This window comes from Ptychodera flava (assembly GCF_041260155.1).
Source record: "Ptychodera flava strain L36383 chromosome 3 unlocalized genomic scaffold, AS_Pfla_20210202 Scaffold_25__1_contigs__length_14229661_pilon, whole genome shotgun sequence".
NCBI lineage: Eukaryota > Metazoa > Hemichordata > Enteropneusta > Ptychoderidae > Ptychodera > Ptychodera flava.
The window spans coordinates 5,945,492-5,966,893 of record NW_027248279.1 but is presented as its reverse complement, the minus strand read 5'-3'; the positions used below and the strand labels follow the sequence as shown (position 1 = coordinate 5,966,893).

The window sequence follows — 21,402 nt, the reverse complement described above, 5'->3', positions numbered from 1 at the left end:
TTTTTATCTGGTGACATTAAATGTGCTTAACAATGATACACAGATTAAGTAATTGTGCCTAAAATGCGCACACATAATCAATATAAAGCTATTTAAAAGTAACCGTCAATGACAGTGTATTCTTGAACCAAATATCTTAGTTAGTGGTTTACTAGAATCACGGTCCCTCCACAAAAGGGACAGTGCTAGAATCATTAAAATATTAGCTACCTATGTCACCTTTAAACAGAATATAATTTAAGACACAAAATGGTAGCAGTAACCAGCTTGTAGCTTATAACCACTAATTATTACATATCTATTTTCATTATACATGGTCTATGTTGTAATGTAATTTTTATTGTTGGCAACATCTCATCTTTGAGGCTGAGAAATCTACATGTATTTCAAGCAATGCCTTCAAAGTATACAGAAAATTCTCTTATATAAAACCTAAATAGACACAACCATGCACATGTAATGGGGAAATGTCATGACAATTACCTTATCCTTCAATTCAATATCCTCATCCTTTTGCATGAGAAATTCTGCGATATTTTGTTTACCATGAAGAGCAGCAAGATACAGTGCAGTACGGTTTTCCTAAGACAATCATGAAACAAAGAACAATAGCAAAAATACAACAAAACACAATTAACAATGTTACAACATTATAACCCTCAACATTTCTATCACACAGTCATCACCTTTATACTTAAAATTTAATCAATCATAGTTTGCTTTTATCACATTCAGACCAAAATTCAATAAAAAGAGAATGCACAAATAGTTATTATGATCAAATCAAATTCACACCACATAGCAGCTTCATTGAAACATTGCTTAAATCAGAGTGCATGTCTTTGTTGTCCTTTGCAATAATTAAGTGACATCTGTAAAAAGAATACAGTAAAATACTTGTTGGTTACTCTTACCTCATCTACTCTATTTCTCTCAGCACCTTTTCTTACAAGGAGACTTGTACATGCCAAGTGTCCACCTTGTGCAGCAAGATGAAGTGGAGTTTGTCCTTTCTTCATCGTAACATTTTGTATCGGAAAAAAAAATGTGTAATACTTGTAAATCTTTGTAATATTTCAGCACAAGTAAAAGCAGTAATATTCAAACATAATAATAATAATAATAATAATAATAATAATAATAATAATAATAATATTTCATTGCTTGCTTGTAAATATAGGATTTACATCACATTTGTGGCAATAAAAGTGTGATATAAAAATAAGTTCAAATGTTTCTCCAATAAAGATAAAGTAATACAGTATAATAATAATAGCAAATAATAAATATAATTTGGTATTTCTTTGTTTATATAAAGTAAAAATATAATCTGCAAGTTGTTCATTAAAGATAATTCTTGTTTTCTTAGTAGAGAAGTAAGCTGATTTTTCAGTTGTATCGTTTGGGAAATTTATTTTTCTGAAAAAGTTCTTTCTTTGGACTTTGTATATCTGACAGACTAATAAAAGTGCATTTCATCTTCATACTGTTGGTGTTACACTGATTGCAGTATCTTTCATTAATTGGGTTTTTTGGAACAGTGTATCTCCCTTTTTCAATTGCTAGATCATGATAGCTAATACGAAGATTGGTGAGTAATTTTCTTTTCTCACCTTGTAACTGTGTTAAGTAGGGTTCTAATCCAAAATTACGTTTTACTTTGGCGTATACCGGGTATTCTTAGTTTACTATTTTCACCAGTGAACTCATCGAACATGAACTTCATGGTGTGCTTGTAGTATGCTAACAGTTGTCCTATATGAAGATATAATGGCATTTTGAATATCAAGCAAAACGTTCAATTTTCTTCAACTTACCTTGTTACATGTATTTACATCGTTTTCATTAATGAGAAGTTCTTCAATGATACGTCTTCTGCCATTAAATGCCGCAATATGAAGAAGCGTGTTTCCTTCCTGAATAATATCAACATGTACACTTAATGCAAAATACATCTGACTCCGAAAATGCTAACAGTAAAAGCTCACCTTAACGCAGGATTATAATGAATTTTATAACTCTAAGACATTAACAAACAAGACAAATGTCATAAATTAGTGATCTTGATATTAATTCCCAATAAGTAATATGAATATCATTAAGGGAGTGTCTGGGTAATCTGCAAAAGCTAACAACCGGTACTTTGTGAGATAGGAAAAAAGTAAAACAAACAAAACATAGGGCCAAAGTTCCTGAAGCTACTATAGACATGGATACAAAATTAAGTATTTCCTGACTGTATGAAATTATCTCACTAAGGTCATCCTAGGGACTGGTAAACCAAATATTAAAGCTGTCTGACCAGCGGTTTTGAAATAACAAGTCATCGTTGATGACACAGTCCCCACTTGTTAATGGGTACTTTGATTACAGAGAGGATAGAGTCCTCTTCATTAATTAGGTCTGTGATAAAAATACTTTGATACAGATGACGCTCAATGGCCAAGAATGAGTTCCATGGTGATGAAAACATAAAACCAATGTAGGCCATCATCCTAAAGTTCAGAAAATGAGTCAACTAGGAATTAATCAACAGGATGTGCAAAACATTTGTGCACACAATTCTAACACTTGACAGATTATCACTGGTACCATATTTCATAGAGTTTGATGCAGTATTTACAACACTATGAGATCAACATCTGTATCAAGTTTCATCACATTTGACGTTGTATTAATTTATGGCTATATCACCCTAATTAGGAAAGTTCATTACTTATGCAATTACAAATTAATTAAAATGACACTGATAAATGTCTTTTTCAATGTTAAAGCAATGTGAGCTTAACATCAGTTATCATCTGTATAAAGTTTCATGAATTGATGCAGTACATATTTCTTGACATATCAGCCTACTTACAAAACTTCAATAATTGACATGTTACTGCTACATGACGTGAAACAAATTGATGAGCATATGTATGAAATACTCGTAGGTCAATGTCCTTGTACCAACTTTGAATGATACTGGTGGAAATATTCTGATTATGGCTCTGTACATTTGAAAATTGTAACAAAATCACCGCCATGCAGCAATATTTGATCTTACTGTTTCAAAACTCAACACGTATATGTATGACGTAAGTCAATGTACATGTACCAACTTTGAATAAGATCAGTTGAGACTTGCCAGAGTTATGGCTCTTGACATGAAACAACCATAACAAAATTGCTACCATGTGGCCATATTGGACCATCTCGTGAAACCAATCGACATACATAAATAAGTCAATGTCCTTGTACTAACTTTGAATAAATTCTCTTGATACATGTCTGAGTTATGGTTCCAGACATGAAAAAATTGGAAAAAATGGCCACAAAACAAATCAATGTGCATATGTATGACATAGGTCACTGTCGTTGTACAATGATTAAAATTGGTGAATAAAATAAGTTGAGACATGCCCAAGTTTTGGCTAAGGACACGAAAAAATTGTTACCAAATGGCTGCCATGCAGCCATATTGGATCATATCACGAAACAAATTGACATACATATGTATGACATAGGTTAATGTCCTTGTACCAACTTTAAATAAAATCGGTTGAGATATGCCTGAGAGTATTATGGCTCTGTACATGAAAAAGTCGTAAAAAAATGGCCGCAAGGCAGCCATATTGGATCGTATCACATAACACATTGACATGCATATGTATGACATTAGTCAATCTCCTTGTACCAACTTTGAATAAAATCGGTCGAAACATATCTGAGTTATGGCTCTGTACATGAAAACATCGTAATAAAATGGCTGCCTGGCGGCCATATTGGATCGTATCACATAACAAATTGACGTATATATGTATAGCAAATTGACGTGCATATCTATGACATTGGTCAATGTCCTTGTACCAACGTTGAATAAAATCGGCTGAAACATGTCTGAGTTATGGCTTTGTACATGAAAAAATCGTAATAAAATGGCCGCCTGGCGGCCATATTGGATCGTATCACAAAACAAATTGACGTGCATATCTATGACATTGGTCAATGTCCTTGTACCAAGTTTGAATAAAATCCGTTGAAACATGTCTGAGTTATGGCTCTGTACATGAACAATCGTAATAAAATGGCCGCCTGGCGGCCATATTGAATCGTATCACAAAACAAATTGACGTGCATATCTATGACATTGGTCAATGTCCTTGTACCAAGTTTGAATAAAATCGGTTGAAACATGTCTGAGTTATGGCTCGGGCTTGACAATTTTTTTTCCAGTTCACTTGTCCGTCGGACAAGTGGATTTTCAATTTCACTTGTCCTCTCAAAAATTTTACTTGTCCTCCATTTGTAATAATCAAGACCAAAATACTTGCGACGAATTCCGTAGCGGCTTTCAGGGCTTTCTTATCTTGGTAATTTTCGCCGATGTTGACGCCGATTTTTTTCAAAAGTTTACATTGAAGTAGGCCTGCGTACGGTCTGTGTGTTCTTGGCGTTATACGGCCTCCACCACAAGAGGCCGTATAACGCCGGGAACACACAGACCTGTACGCAGGGCTAACATTGAATTTGAAGGTACATATCATACATCGGCTTCCCGTGTTTGGCAAGCATAAATGCCGTCGTAAAAAGATTGGTCAGTTTCTGTCGCTGGTCGTCGTCATTCGGTTCATGCATTGCGAGTGCATGCGATCGGATTGTTGGCAAGTGAAACCGTACTATCGGGCTCAGCGGGACCCACAAAATTTCCACAATCATTGTCCCCGTCACGATCTCATCTGCGATGTGCCAAACAGTCCAAATGCGGTTGACTAAACTCATGAGACCTTATCGATTCAACGCGAAACATGTCGTATCTGTCAAGCAAAGCATTTCGCTTGGTTTGACCATGGAGGTAGTCTCTTCCTACATCCATGCTTTGGCAATGGTGGGGTATTTGAGACACGACGTACTGAACATTTTGGAACCGTCATTTCAACCAAGGCCACTGTGCTTTCCAAATTCCATTTCGGGAGATAACATCTACGGCGTTTTTCCTCATCATAACGCTTATGTTTAGATCTTTTGTCAGAAACATCGTTCTAAATCATCACATCGAGTCGTCGATCACGCTGGCCCTCGTGGCGCCGTCGTAAATAATCACAATGTCGTTTCTCAGAGTTACACAATGCCCATCGTCGTAAACTACGTGCCTCTTTACGGCAACACTTTGCTTGATTTTTGCGTAGGTCTGTGGAGCGGAATTACGTTCTGGCTCGCGAAAATGCACAATGCCTTGTTTGCATTAGTGGAGATATTACCGTAAAATACTCATATTTACAGCGATCACTCCACAAACTATCTGCCAACAATGTTCGTCTACCTCGTGAGGCCGCATAAATGATTTTTAAGTACTGCACGGTCGATTGCCAATAAGCGCTATGGCATTGGGTTTTGCAATTTTTTACCAAATTTGTTGGGGCGGAGCAGTCAGCATACAACAAAGAAATGCTGTTTACGCCAAATTTTAAGCGACTTTTTAATTGGACGATGAAACAATTTCATGTCGATCATCGAAAAATTGCAACATTGTGTGAGTCGGCAAGTGAATCGCAGAAGAACGTCACAATTGTATCTAAAAAAGTCAGTGATTGACATTTATTTTGTGTGAACGACAACGCAAATCGGGCGACACGTGCACAAACCTCAACTTAGGTTCGCGTTGATTGCGCCAGAAGTTGTATAAACAACTTGTCCGGCGGGCGACCAGATTTTATTTTTGACTTGCCCGAACGTAAATTCACTTGTCCCGGGCGTCGGGCGATAGGAATTGTCAAGCCCTGTGGCTCTGTACATGAAAAAATCGTAATAAATAAGCCGCCTGGCGGCCATATTGGATCGTATCACAAAACAAATTGACGTGCATATCTATGACATTAGTCAATGTCCTTGTTCCAACTTTGAATAAAATCGGTTGAAACATGTCTGAGTTATGGCTCTGTACATGAAAAAATCGTAATAAAATGGCCGCCTGGCGGCCATATTGGATCGTATCACAAAACAAATTGACGTGCATATCTATGACATTGGTCAATGTCCTTGTACCAACTTTGAATAAAATCGGTTGAAACATGTCTGAGTTATGGCTCTGTACATGAAAAAATCGTAATAAAATAGCCGCCTGGCGGCCATATTGGATCGTATCACAAAACAAATTGACGTGCATATCTATGACATTAGTCAATGTCCTTGTACCAACTTTGAATAAAATCGGTTGAATCATGTCTGAGTTATGGCTCTATACATGAAAAAATCGTAATAAAATGGCCGCCTGGCGGCCATATTGGATCGTATCACAAAACAAATTGACGTGCATATCTATGACATTGGTCAATGTCCTTGTACCAACTTTGAATAAAATCGGTTGAAACATGTCTGAGTTATGGCTCTGTACATGAAAAAATCGTAATAAAATGGCCGCCTGGCGGCCATATTGGATCGTATCACAAAACAAATTGACGTGCATATCTATGACATTGGTCAATGTCCTTGTACCAACTTTGAATAAAATCGGTTGAAACATGTCTGAGTTATGGCTCTGTACATGAAAAAATCGTAATAAAATGGCCGCCTGGCGGCCATATTGGATCGTATCACAAAACAAATAGACGTGCATCTGTATGACATATGTAGTAATCCTTGTACCAAGTTTGAATGAAATCGCTTCTTGCATCTCTGAGATATCTGCGTGAACGGACGGACGGACGCACACACGCACGCACGCACGCACGGACATGACCAAACCTATAAGTCCCCCCGGACGGTGTCCGTGGGGACTAACAAGCGACTCAACAGTTGACAGAGCTCTGCTGTGTTATGTAGAGAATAACCTTTTGTGACACATGTATTGATGAAGAAGTTAGTTATCTTTGACAGCTCATTTCAGGATGGCCTGACCAAAAATGGAAAATAATTCCTTAAAAATACAGATTTGCATATTTCATCAGACTATATTAGTCTATAATAGCAAATAAACGAGAGTTAATTACATTCTAATTGAAGTAAACAAGACTTGCTTAAATCAAGATTTATGTCATAAAAAAAAGCATATCTGTCAGGTTATAGGAATCTTCAGCTGGTTATCTTTTAATATTAATATTTCATCCTATTAACCAAGCACATTTTAACTTTCAAATTAACATTGTAAGTAAGTTCTGTTGAATAAGTTGAGACTGTACGTACTCAGAGAAAGCACACTGAAGAGACAAATGTTTGAAACTTAAGAAGTTCAAGGTCATCAAAAGCATTATAAGGAATCATGTTACACTTTCATTGCACTGTTTACACAGATTGCATAATTGCTATAAATAGCACATGAGGAATCTTACAGCCCAGCTTTACCATAAAAACCCTATCACTTTGACCACTCTTTTAATTGACCACTCTATTTTTTCCTCAAAGAGTAGACTTATTTTATCCTTACCAAGTCAACCATAAATGGAAATTAGAACTTTCTCTATCTCTATTTATTTGACCACCCTATCATGACAAACTATTATGAGCAATTTCTTTTAGATAACATAAATGGTGGTTCAGAATATATCAAAGTTGGGATTCAGGAAAGTTGCCTTTACATGTTTTAATCCTCCAAGATTGTAAGCATTTTACTATGAACTGTCAAGAAAAAGTTGAACTTTCTGATAATTGCCCACTAAAATTATTTTGGCTTTGATGTTTTCCTAATTAATTCAATTATTTAAAATCATATTAATTATTTTTTCTGGGTGAATTGATAGGGTTTATACAGTACAAGAATTCCATACAATGTAAGTCAAATTTTGACCAAAAAAGACAAAAAAATTCCTTAAAAATACACATTTGCATATTTCATCACAATTGAACAAATCTAAGTTGGCGGTTATCCCTAGGGACCTGTATACCAAATAACAAAGCTGTCTGACCAGCGGTTATGAAGAAGAAGATTTTTTACCAAAAACACCTTTTTGGCATAATTTGCCTATTTTCAACAATATCAAAAAATTAAAAAAAAATAGTTTCTCAAAATCATATTTTTCATCTACAGAACAAATATCAAATCAGTAAGTACTGCGGTTCTCAAGATATTGAGTGGACGGACGCCTCACAAACGGACATACATACATACATACATACATACATACAGACTGACGCCGGACGGATACCCATCCCAATAGCTTCTATAGACTATAGTCTATAGTAGCTAAAAACAATATGTTGCATAGATTCAAATTTATCTGTGGGTGTTATGAGAAGTGATTTACATGATCAACGGTATCAGTTCCAACACCCTGAGAATCAGGAATCTGAACTCAGGAATTTGAAAGCATCAAAATTTCCTCCAATGACTGACAACCTTAAGAATTGAATGAAAAATACGGAAAGTTATCATGAATTCTTTGTCTCTTAAATATGACTTCCCAAAATTTTGAAAACTCGAACAAAAGTATTTTTATGACTTTTTGTAATTCAAAGATCATCATGTCTTAATCATGAATGAAACATCTAAAGACAACACATTGAATATGCTTTGTCCATGTCATAAAGATGACGTAGTTTGGATTAGAGTTTCATTATACCATGCAAGGCGGCACAGTGTAACGCAGTGCATCCATCCTGATAAAGCATAAAATGTATTGTTAGCAATATTATGTCTGTCTCCTGAGCTCACTAACTGATACTTTTTCCATTACGGGTTATTTTATTCTCATGTAAACAAGGATGGCTTTGCACTGCCACAATTTCATTTTACTTTTAAGTACATGTCCATAATTACCTGATCCTTTCCACATGGTGGAAGTCCCTTATCCAGTAGAACCTTGATGATATCAAGTCGACCCTTTCTTCCTGCCCATTGGAGAACAGATCGGTAAAGTTGTATTTTCCTGTTCAATGGTATGTTGCTAGTTACCTTTTCAAAATATATTGAATAAAAGTCATTATTGTGCATTCTGTAAAGGCACTTTTAGAAACTTGGATAACCTGGTATTTTAGATCTTCACAAGTGATCAAGGCACTAAATCACATAGAAGTACAAGCCATTAAAATTTAATTCATGGCTCTGATTATTGGAAACATTATTTTTAATTTTCAAGTTGTCTTTAATGATAGTGTTTTTTTTTAAATTAGCCTTTTGCATATGATCCAATATGAGGTAAACAATATACGGTACAGTGATAATCTTGTACGTTAATTTATTATAATATCTATCATGAGCTAGTGCTATAAGATTTCTGAGTTGATAGTTGTTTAGTTATCCTTAATGTAACAAGCAGTCTTCCTCTTTCAGTTAGAAAACAAATGCCAATCTTCACTTTGACAACTAATCTTGACGTTTGTTTGCATTTTTCACATGTCAACCAAGCTGTGGGCAGAGAATCTCGAGTATGTTCAGGCACGGCTCCCTAAAGGGCGCCCTCTATCGACGAGTGCGTTTCGGTTTTACTGGCTAAATCGGCGCAACCTTCTGTACTAGTCAAACTTTGTATACGTATTTTATAAAAAGCGACTCCGCAAAATAGTATTATGTTGATGAAATCCCTGAAATAATTGTTAATTAGACTAAATAATGGTATTTTTGGGTCGAAAATGGTATTGTCAGTTCAAGAACAGAATCCAGCCGGTAGACTTCCCCAGATCCTGTAAATTACCACATTGTCCGCTTTGGCCCCACTTATCATCACTAGTGTCACCTATACTGTAAGAAATTTCGCCCATGTATTAATGACTCGCCACAAAATATCAGCTGACCCTTGACGGACGACCTCCAATACGAGCTTAATTGGGGGCAAACTGTGCCAGCACTTGCTTTCCGTGGAAAAGAATTGTCAGCATGATATTGACAAACATTTCAATATTATATTCAAATCAGCGATTTTAGAAATATAACATGTTTAGCAGCTGGTTTTTTGTATTTTTCTCTTCGTAATTTGGGACTCCAGCCGCCCCGGGGAGACCCCTTGGGAAGCCCATCCAGGGACCGGAATGAGCCTTTGTGTAGCCAACATGCAATGCTTTCTGGGTAGAGACAGCTGATTGTATCCTAGCTACGAGACGGTCACGTCCATTTCAGTACGCTCACTGTCCCCATTTCAGCTGTCGCATTCAACGATAGCGTCAGTGTGAGAGCAATTCTGGAGATCGAGAAATACTCAACCTTGCTTTTGTCTCCGACGGTTTTTTGTACATGTCGTGAGTATTGACAACAAGGTGTTGCAAAAACAGAAAAAAGATCAAACTTTTCTTGGAAATAAAGCTTTATTTTGACTGTCAGCGGTCAAACGTGTCTGAGTACTACATTACATTCGAGAAAGTGCTGATGCCGCAATATGCATGATATGCGTTTCACCCACTTTCGCTCTGAAAACGTACACCTTGAAAGGTCAAAGTTCAACTTCGCTCAAATGATCGGACAAAAAATTGGCGCCATATTCAATTTTGCAGCAGACGAAAGCTGGCTTCTTTCACCAAAGTTTCACTGAATCATTTAGAGTGTGATATGGCGTTTTGTGGTTATTTTATGACAATTGCAGCAAGAGCAACAAAAGAGCTACCTAAACCTGGACAGGATAAAGGCGAAAATGTCAACAAAACAAGATTTATGCCAGTGTACAACACATCCTTACGACACAGGTATGCTACCTATCAGGCTGTTATGGCAACCAGCAGTAAAATGCAAGTTGACAGTGATCTGTTTAAACTCAAACTCTCAAAATTTGAGAAGACACTCAGTACTAAAGCTCAGTGGTTGCATCTGAACAGGGAACATGAAAAGACAACATTTCTACAACATTTTTCTCTAGCCAGTTGGCAAAAACTGCCTTTATCAATCCAAACTCTGCACACAGCATTAGATTGTAATGAGTGTCAAAGAAGCAATGCTGACATTCTGCTGTTGAACAAATACTATCAGAATCATGTTCAGAGTCTACCTTTCTCTACAATCGATGTCATAGAAGATACAATGAGATAGATGGGAAAATTGCAAAATTCTAATGAGACAAGGCTCAATGTGCCTGTTAAATGTGCTGTCAGAGCAGCTGGACAGTTATACCATGCATCGACTGGAAGAGTCATGTAATAATGTTTATTCAACACCATTTGATGAAGCCCTTTTAAAAGTTCAGGATATCGGTTTGCAGAAAAAAATTAACAAACAAGAAAAAAGAAAAAAAGACGAGTGATATACACCAGTATGAAAAAAGCATTGAAAAATCACACACTGAAAATGACAGAGATTTGAAGACTGTTTGGTTCTGGTCAGTCATTTTCAAGCTATGAAACATGTCGTCGATCTGTTGAGTTAGAGTCTGTTGATTCAGCCAAGAAGAGAGTAAATCGTCGTCTTCAGTTAGAGTCCACGAACAAGTTGATTCCAAAAGACCACATCGGAAAACCATCATCTGTGGATTGGAACAAGAGTAGTTTCATAAGTGAAATATCAAATTATGAGGAAGGTAAGGAAGTAAACTGGAGTAGCCTAGCAGGAAAGTATGGGGTTGCAGCTGCAAACGGAGGTCAAATCCTGAAAGAATATGCAAAATCAGCTGGCATCAATATTGACAAGTTCAATATTCACAAGCAAGTTCAAGGTCGTGACTTTGATAGACGAGTTCGTCGGAAAACACTGAAAGGTCTTGGAGGGGAGGTGTCACTACCCCAGGGCAGGCAAGCAAGGACCCTGCAGGAAATACTGAAAACAAAAATTAGAAATGGAGAAATTGATATCGGTGAATTAATAGCACCTAAAGATTTTAAAAAGCCGATAATTGTAAAAGATGGCAAATTAAAAGAAGAAAGCTACACAATCTATGCTCGGAAAATAAATTTAGAAACTATCAGAAAACAAGAGCTTGACAGACAAGTTAAACTGGGCATTCTAAGAAGTTAGGTGTATGGATATGATGACTCCTACTATCAGAACCTAGAAGAAAAAGAAATGAAGGATGAGTTAAGAAGAATTCACGAGTACGAACAAGGAGAAACATTGGATGAAATGCGAAGAAAACTGAAGAAACTACATCATACACGTCACTTCAAAGTATGGCATGACCATAGCACAGTAGCTAACCACTCCCATATTGTGTTTATGGTAAGCTGGGTGTATGACAGCGCTACCTATCTCACTAATGAAGAGTACCTGAACAAATATGGGAAACAAGTAAATGTTGATAGTCTTGTTGAGAAGCCTCACTTATATATAATGGGCAGATCGAACTCTAACGATTCTGATCAGCTGTCCTACATTGAAACAAGAGTTGAAGATCTAAAAAGTGCGGTCAAACCAATAACATCCAACGATGGAAGACAGCAGTATGAAGATGTACATGATTCTTCCATGGTGACGGACCAGCACAGGAATTTGAAGATGGACACCACCAAAAGGGTGGTCACTACCAGTGTATCTGTGGAGCGGAATCAAAAAAGCATGACAATCTCTCTTCATGTTACAGGTTGAAGTTTCTATCCATGGAAAAGAAGCGTGACTTGCTGATCCAGGGAAGTCCCATATGGAGACAGCTAGAGGTCAGGGCAAACAATTCATCCGTTTGCAAACCTAACAGTGGCTGACTTAGGAAGAGAGCTGGATGCTAGAGGTGAAGAAACATGTAACAGAAGGTTTAAAGAAGCCTGAATTGCAAGTTAAACTCTCTGAAATCTTACACGGTATTCAGAGAGTACCATCATTGCTTCATCTATCTCCAAAAGCAAACCTTGCTGACATCAACTGCTCCAGATATGAAATCTTACCATCAGAGCCCCTGCATGATATAAAAGGTCACATACACAATGTACTAGAAGAGCTGCCATCACACATTGAAGACAAGGATGAAACGGGCAACTTACAAACCTTTATTCAGGCAACATATGGTCACAAAGACGAAATTCGGGGAAGGCGATCCTTTTGGATTCGCAGTACCTACATCAAAAGGCTTTTAGTCAAAGTAGTATAAGAAGCCAACATAGACACGCTTGCTGAAATAAGTGAAAAAGCCTATAAACATGATCACGAAAGATGCTTCGCTTGATTCTTCGACTGTATAATGTTGCCTTTCTACATGGAATCATGTGTAAAGCGATCTTCAGTAATCCTAAGAAACTTACCAAACAAAAGATGTTCGGGAGGTACTTCCACAATCTAACTGTTCATCAGCCGGATCAACTTCGAGTGGTTTCTCTTCGATCAACCAATGCTGAAAACCAGGAGAGAGTGTTCAACAGAATTCGGAGAGTTACCAAAGCATCATAGGAAACGCCATGGTACGCCTGGATGCTGAAGAGGAAATTACAAGGAGAGAGATCCATCACAAATTACTGAATCAGACATCAGAAAAATTGCAAAACAACTTCCCAAAAGACCAAACACCATTATCCCAGCTGAAACAATAAGTCGAAGACCAACACTGGTGCAAAGCCACTATGAAAGAATAGCAGATTTCTTGATGCAAGGTGAAGGTGTCTGGTGGCAGAGGAATGACATTGGTGTTGAATTTTTTGATACTCAGGATGATTTCAAGGTACGTAAAGTTTTTCTTTTATTTTTCACAAAAATTACAAGGTTTACCTGTATAATCATTGTCCATGATATTGACCAATGTTGACAACAAACAACAACAGGCTGTGTTGATAAGATGGATACCAGGCTTTGCAATGTTCCTTGGGAAATTTGAGAAAACACTGTTTAATAAAGAGAACATGTTGAAATTATAACTCCAAAAGTTACAGCTTCATATATACTGTCATGCAGTCTTCCTGATATATTTGTGATGACTCATCACACACATAGCTGCTGCATTGCTGCATTTATTTCACTGCTCAATTGGGTATTGGAACTTGTGTTTAATTATGGCTTTTCAGCATTATCACTTACTTAAAGAACATCATAATCATGATTAAATTTCTAACGTACACGATTATCCCAGAGCACAGTAATCACATATATACAGTAGTATCAGGAACTGCCTTTTACACTGACCTTACACTGAAAATGTTACAGCTGTTTTAAAGCTAAACATGCTTGAATAATCTATACTTACCTTTATACTCCCATAGGATTCAGGACCACCTCTGCATCATTTCCGTTCATCTTGCCTGCAAATGGAACAACAGTATATCAACAGATGTTGGTTGGATTGTTTGAATGGAGTAAGAAATGGTGCAATTACCATTCCACTCTACCAAATAAAGCTCTATGATAGCAATGGTGAAAAAAGTGGCAGCATAATTACCACAAACTTTGAAGATGATGACATAAGAGGTAAGAGTATATATGTGAATGAATCAGTGGTTTATATCACACTTTAACCTAAATTAGCCATACATTGTGTAACTTTCGGCTATTTTGAGGGATTTTGTCGTGTGTATCAACTGCAATGTATTTCTTGAATCCATGAAGTTGAAACACACAACAACAGTGTAAAATAGCTTATTAAGGTACATGTAATGATTTTCTGACTGTTAGTACCAATTGCTCATTATGCATAATAACATATATTGAAGAAATATGTTCTACACATTAATATGGGTATTTTTTACATATACCTTGCAGATACAGAGGAAACTCCAGAGCACATGCCCTCTCCAAAAGCAGATGATGATGATGATTCCGTGTTTGATGGTATCCATGAACATGTCGTATCAGTTGAGGATGATGTACTTGCTCCTGGAATAACAATGACCTTTGATGATCCTGAACCTACTGGTATACCTGAGGAGAAGAAAATTGAAGTTGAAGACATGGAAACAGATGATATGGACAATGGCTACACTCAACAGGGTAATCATTTTTTAGTAGAAACATCAAGAAAGTAATCAGTTTCACCTGAAAGGCAAATACATTACTTGACATGTTAAGCAGTACATGTTCCTAACACTTGGCTGTGTCACCAGATAGCAATGCAAATAATTCTCAGTCAGTTACATAGCTAAGGAAATGCAGCTATCTGTGACAGGAAAGGCTGTGTCTATGAGGGTAATCAAAAGGTCAATATGAATGTTGGAGTTGAGTTCATATAGCCTAGCCTTCCCCACCACAGGTACATGTAGCTCTGTTTCCACAGCTTTCATATACACAACAGAAACTGATCCATATGCTACCTTTCATGTGAAATATGCAGTTTGACATTATTTCAAAGATTAATCGCACAGACATGGTTTACGACAGGATCACCAATGACTTACCTGTTTGTGACTATTAAAGTTAAATGCTACTCAACTGGTGTGGACCTGAATCATGTTAAAAAAATGATCTTGCAAATGCTAAGCAAGTGTGCTATGATATCTCTGAGCTTATTTACAATCCACACTGAGGGCATTTACTTGACAAAAAATCAAATAGCATCTGAAATTATGGAAGCAGCATCAGAGCTGTCAAAGTATGGCACTGAGATTTCTTGTCATGAAATTTATATCTATTATATGATTTTCCAATATCAAATGAAACTGCTTAATGATTATTTAATTTTGGTATACACTTATAATTTGTACTTTTCTTATACTGAACATAAAAATGTTATTTGCATGCAGATCAGTCAAGTATACCTCATGTCGAAGAAACAACAAATTCAAGCATGGTCATGCAAGAAGAACCATCAAAGAAGGTTAACAACAAATCCACCACAATTGACAGTCTAATATTTGTGCTAGGACAGACAAAAGAAGTAGACAAATTTGACAAAACATGTAATCGTTTGAGGGCCTATCCCAACAATCAGAAAATAAATGACGAATACGTAGAAGCTAAAGTACAAGTAGGAACGAAGCTGTTAAAATCATACAGAATAGCCAAACAGTCAATCAAGGAGTGGGAACAAGAATATTGTGTAAATCATGGGGGCAGTGCACCGAATTTGGAAGATTATAAGAAGAATAAACATATACTGAAATTGTACAAACAAACAAAATTAGCTGCCCAATTCCTAAAACGCTGGAATATTGATTATTGCTAGAATCTGTATTTTAACGAAGGCAAATACTGTGTTTACAATTGTACATATCATTGCATTTTAAAGCTTACTACATTGTAAGAGGGGCAGCAAAGAGCTTTGTGCATTTTTTTTGCATGGGCAATTGGCGAAATGGTTTTATCAATTTTCATCCGAAATATATATTTGCATTTCCATGCAGCAATATTAGAGCTGCTATTTTGTTAAATTGCACAGTACCTAATCTTGGCAATATAATGTTTAATTAATGCATACTTTAAAGTAGCACTGTTCTTATATTCTTGGAATATTGAATTTTGTTGGGAAAAAACAACCAACTCCTGTAGTGCTGTATACAGTCTTTGAGAATACTGACTAATAATATGTATTGAACTTGTTCATGGGGTATCATGATCTTACCTGAATACTGCTCTTCAATTCATTGGTTTCCGCAATAGCAAATATGAAGCAGAATGTTTTAAACTGCCACTGCAATGCACTGGTTGTTTCCTGTATTCCATAAGGAGAAAGCCATTTAATATCAACACACAACTGGCATGAGTAATATTCTTCCCCTTCCTGTTTCATTGCCATATAAAATACCCATCTTCACATGGATGAACTACCCCCTTTCCTTACCACCACAACTAATCACTGTCAGTAAATATTGTCTAACCCAACATTTAAAACCGAGATAGAAATGGAAAAAAGATGCACTTCATAAGAGACGACAAGACTACAAATTATTAGACAGTGGGGACGTAAACTACATAATTGATTTCTAGACGACATTGGAATTGAAGGTCATTACATTATGCAAACATAAAAACGTCAGTGAGACAACTTGGAACAAGTAAATGTTAAACGACGTCCTCTACATCTAACGAAAGCTGTATGCTTCGTCAGCTTGAATTAGTTTAATGCTTACATGGTAATAGAAGCCCTACGAGTACATTCGTTTCAAAATATCGATAACCTGGCAGCCTTTAGCCGAAGGAATGTAGGAAAAACTGATCACGTGTTTCTAAAATTTCTTGCACGATCTGCAGTTCGCGGTCCCCCCCCCCCCCCCCCCCATCAAAAGACACACGGCAAAACATGCTGTTATCGTATGCGTGTGACCCCTGGAATTCGTTTTGAAAATATTGATATATACTTACCTTCATTGTGTAGTTTCAAAAACGGCACCTGAGTCTGTCCCCGGCCTGGCTTGATGAATGATGGCGAATCAACATCATGAAACATGTGCTGATGGCCGCGGCCGCCATCGACCATGATGGCGTAGCCACACGATATCCTTCGTCTGAGTCGATTTTGCGATTTCGATATGTATAAGTCATAACTTAGTGGGCTCTGAATATGCTAAAGACCGAAACGGTGAGGTGGGTTGCATAAATGCCGTTCCAAACCTCCCGTTTCGGTCTTTTGCCCACGTGAGCCGAAGCGTACACTCGCACACCACACGTACACAGACATGTCTGCGATCCAGTTGAACCTGGCCACGCTGGCTGAGCGCGCTCGTGGGTTATGAATATTTATTAGTACTAATTTGCATATTCATGAGAAATTTCTAGAGCCTCGCCTTAACATACTCGAGATTTTAGGCAACCTAGCTAGTTAGCTGATGACTGATCATCATATAATTCAAATGTTCACTTGAATCTTAGACAAGTCATCGTTGATGACACAGTCCCCGCTTGTCCATTTTGTAATAATCTTTGGTGTCTAGGTAGCTGTGGTCTTGGTAGCTGTGGAATGACATTGATGCAACGGGTGCATAAGGCCTGTGACTTGCATAATAAAGTAATCTGAGGAATGTTAAATAAATGACTCATCTCTGCCGGTAATGACCACTCAAGGAACTTTTGATTACATCACACATAACGATGCCCTTACTGCCTCCAGTGTCATGATGGCACATACTATACACATGGTTTGGTGGAATTTTCGAAATGGTATGGGATCGGGTATGTTGTTGTAATCAGCCCTTTCGGATCATATAATGAAGCAAATTAATGTGCACAAGAATGCAGCCATAGTATTTTATCTTCGTATCACGTTTGAACAAAATCAGTCCATCGAGGGACAGTGACCTATGTTTATGTTTCAAAGACATAAAAAAATCACACCAAAATTGAAATCAAATGGTGTCTATTGACCATATGGATCATAGCACAAAATTAGTAGACATGCATATGTATGCCATAGTACTTTATCTTTGTACCAAGTCTCAACAACATTGGTTAAAGAATATTTGCATATGATTAAGAATATGATATATGATTAAAATCCAAAAATGACTATCTGACAGCGATATTGAAAAAAATGACAATCTGGCAGCCATATTCGAACATGTCACGAAGTAAATTGACATGTATATGTATGCATAGTGCTTGATCTTTGTGCCAAGTTTGGACAAAATGGGTGTAATGACCTTTGAATTACGATTCAAAGACATGCAAAATTCCAACAAAATGGCAGTTCTGCAGCCATATTGGATCCTATCGCTAGCTTATTGATACATGCATATGTATGCCATAGTGCTTTGCCTTTGTTCCAAGTTTGAACCAAATCGGTTCAAGGATGTTTGAGTTATGGTTCAAAGACATGAAAAAATCGCAAAATTGGCCGCCTGTCGGCCATATTGGATCATATCACAAAATAAATTGGTGTTCATATGAGGACATAATGTTTTGCTTTTGTGCCAAATTGAACAGAATCGGTTCAAGGATGTCTGAGTTATGGTTCAAAGACATGAAAAATCGCAACAAAATGGCCGCCTCACGCCCATATTGGATTGTATATCGCAATATAATTCGACATGCATATGTAGGACATAGTGTTATGCCTTTGTGTCAAGTTTGAACAGAATCGGTTCAAGGATCTTTGAGTTATGGTTCACAGACACGAAAAATCACAAAAAAAATGGCCGCCTCGTGGCCATATTGGATTGTATCACAAAATAAGTTAATATGCATATGTAGGCCATAGTGTTATACCTTTGTGGCAAGTTTGAACAGAATCGGTTCAAGGATGTCTGAGTTATGGTTCAAAGACATGAAAAATCGCAACAAAATGGCCGCCTCACGCCCATATTGGATTGTATATCGCAATATAATTCGACATGCATATGTAGGACATAGTGTTATGCCTTTGTGTCAAGTTTGAACAGAATCGGTTCAAGGATCTTTGAGTTATGGTTCAAAGACACGAAAAATCGCAAAAAAAATGGCCGCCTCGTGGCCATATTGGATTGTATCACAAAATAATTTAATATGCATATGTAGGCCATAGTGTTATACCTTTGTGGCAAGTTTGAACAGAATCTGTTCAAGGATGTCTGAGTTATGGTCCAAAGACATGAAAATCGCAACAAAATGGCCGCCACGCGCCCATATTGAGACATATCTATAAATAATTTGACATGGATATGAAAGCCATAGTGTTATGCCTTTGTGCCAAGTTTGAGCAGAATGTGCTCAAGGATGTCTGAGTTATGGTCCAAAGACATGAAAAATCGCAACAAAATGGCCGCCACGCGCCCATATTGAAACATATCGCAAAATAATTTGACAAGGATATGAAAGGCATAATGTTATGCCTTTGTGCCAAGTTTGAGCAGAATGTGCTCAAGGATGTCTGAGTTATGGTCCAAAGACATGAAAAATCGCAATAAAATGGCCGCCTCGCGCCCATATTGGATCGTATCACAAAATAAATCGACGTGCATCTGTAGGTCATAGTGCTATGCCTTTGTGCCAAGTTTGAACAAAATTAGTTTAGCAGTGTCTGAGAAATGTTGATGACGGACGGACGGACGGACGGACGGACGGACGGACGGACGGACACACGGACGGGACCCAATCTATAAGTCCCCGCCGGACTTCGTCCGCGGGGACTAAAACGTATGAGGCATTATTTTGTGTTGATTGACAGTTGTTTATGCAATGCAGTCTAGTTCAAGATATGTTACTTTTGTGATATGTCACATTTCAATTGCTCTCTATTAATAACTTAAGTACAGGTCCCTATAGTTAACACTAAAGTTGCCCCTTAGTCTCCTTCCAGTAGGTGCAACCCATTTTGAAACAGGACAACACATTTTAACAATCTGACGACATGAATATAGATATGTTGCCCTATATAAATTATAGCAAACTATGGTTGGCAAAGCTGAAAGCATGGAAATGAAATACTCTGACTTCAAGGCGGAGCCTCCCTTTAAAAGGATGCGAATCTATGGCGGCGTTCATTGCGTAAGTGGACACGCGCTCCAGAAAATGCCACTTTTTAGTTTTTCAGGCTGCAGAAAACACAGTTGCAGACAGACTGCCAAGCGGTCAGTGCGAAGCTTCTACCGATCGAACTCTGTGGTTATATTCAAATTCTAACGCGACTCAATAGCAGTTTTTTACGAAATTCGAGTGTTGGTGGTGGGGAATCAATGACCGTTGGCGATTTGAACTGACTGTCAATGTAAACTCTGTTTGCAGGATATCAAATGGCACCAAAAGGCTGAGCTCAGTTTGTATAATTAATGTTATAGAAATCAAACATCATACTGGCCAAGTGTTTGACTAAGAGACTCCTCTAATGCGAGAACCTGGGATTGAAAGTTACGTCTTTAAGCTGTTGAGTTAAGAGTTCATTGTGACAAATGAATGTTTATGCCTGGGTGGATAGATCAAATATATGTATTATACAGCATGTCAATATGTTTGTTTTGCCATCTTACCCGAAGAAAATCATCAGCAGTCATACCACATTCAAGGTAGAATTTGAGTCCCTCAAATAGGTTGAATTGGAACTGTGATAGTGGTCTCACTTCCTGAAAAAGTGTAAGAAGGAAGATAGAGTACGTGATACAAACAGATATGTGTAGGAAATAACAGTAGCATGTAAAACCTTCGCTAAGTCAATTGAATTAGAATTATCAATTAAGTAGTTGGAGTTGTGTTAGAGAATGTTTTGTGAAATAGGTTTCATTGTATGTGACTGCTACCAACCTGAATGCTGGACATCTGGAATGTTGCCAGACTAAGGGTTTACTCATACGGGATAGCAGAGATGTTAATTTAATTCCATGATCACTTATTCTTGTTTATCGACATATACTATAGGAAAATCATGATTTTTAATGGACTGAATACATACTATAAATATGTCTAATAACATCTTTTACCAGTGCCATAATACCGGTACCTCCGAAAGTGCTCACAAAGTATTACTGGTGAGTTTCTAATAACCAAAGTTGTGTTGTGTGAAGTCTTGAAAGAAAAATGTTTATCAAACATGACAAATATGTCAAAGAGAACAATGCAAATAGCGTTCAAAAGGCTAAGATATTTGCATATTTATTTTATAAGCTTAAATCAGTGATAGTATTATTTGTGTACAGAGCTACATTTGTAGACCTACCATTGTTATCAGTTGCATAGGTGTCCCTTGGACACATGTTATCCGAATTCAGAGAAAAGAAAGGTGTCCCAGTTACACGGACACAATGATATACAATATCTAC

The 21,402-nt window shown here is 37.2% G+C and overlaps 2 protein-coding genes and 1 long non-coding RNA gene across 3 annotated transcripts in view; 1 reads left to right on the top strand and 2 right to left on the bottom strand.

Annotated features, from left to right (window-relative positions):
- The window catches only part of LOC139125597 (serine/threonine-protein phosphatase 6 regulatory ankyrin repeat subunit A-like), a 123,821-nt gene that overhangs the window by 47,071 nt on the left and 55,348 nt on the right, over nucleotides 1-21,402 (bottom strand). The window contains exons 6-10 of the mRNA XM_070691695.1: nucleotides 20,617-20,709; nucleotides 8,735-8,869; nucleotides 1,818-1,916; nucleotides 915-1,013; nucleotides 484-582 (exon numbers count right to left, since the gene is read on the bottom strand). Of these exons, the coding sequence (XP_070547796.1) occupies nucleotides 484-582; nucleotides 915-1,013; nucleotides 1,818-1,916; nucleotides 8,735-8,869; nucleotides 20,617-20,709 (525 nt within the window). The remainder of the gene's footprint in view (nucleotides 1-483; nucleotides 583-914; nucleotides 1,014-1,817; nucleotides 1,917-8,734; nucleotides 8,870-20,616; nucleotides 20,710-21,402) is intronic.
- On the bottom strand, nucleotides 10,244-17,360 carry LOC139125602 (uncharacterized). The gene is made up of 7 exons (XR_011550294.1): nucleotides 17,042-17,360; nucleotides 16,302-16,391; nucleotides 14,500-14,665; nucleotides 13,995-14,049; nucleotides 13,523-13,635; nucleotides 13,063-13,151; nucleotides 10,244-11,360 (listed from the first exon to the last, which is right to left on the bottom strand). It is a non-coding gene; the product is annotated as an uncharacterized lncRNA (long non-coding RNA).
- Nucleotides 14,511-15,980, top strand: LOC139125600 (uncharacterized). The gene is made up of 2 exons (XM_070691700.1): nucleotides 14,511-14,734; nucleotides 15,484-15,980. Exons 1-2 carry the CDS (start codon nucleotides 14,530-14,532, stop codon nucleotides 15,903-15,905), a joined length of 627 nt encoding a protein of 208 aa, XP_070547801.1. The 5' UTR covers nucleotides 14,511-14,529; the 3' UTR covers nucleotides 15,906-15,980.

Excerpts from the sequence above, each read along its gene's own strand:
- LOC139125600 (XM_070691700.1), top strand. The coding sequence starts at position 14,530 with ATGCCCTCTCCAAAAGCAGATGATGATGATGATTCCGTGTTTGATGGT. Across the intron at positions 14,735-15,483 it reads CAATGGCTACACTCAACAGG|ATCAGTCAAGTATACCTCAT; the intron begins GTAATCATTTTT and ends ATTTGCATGCAG.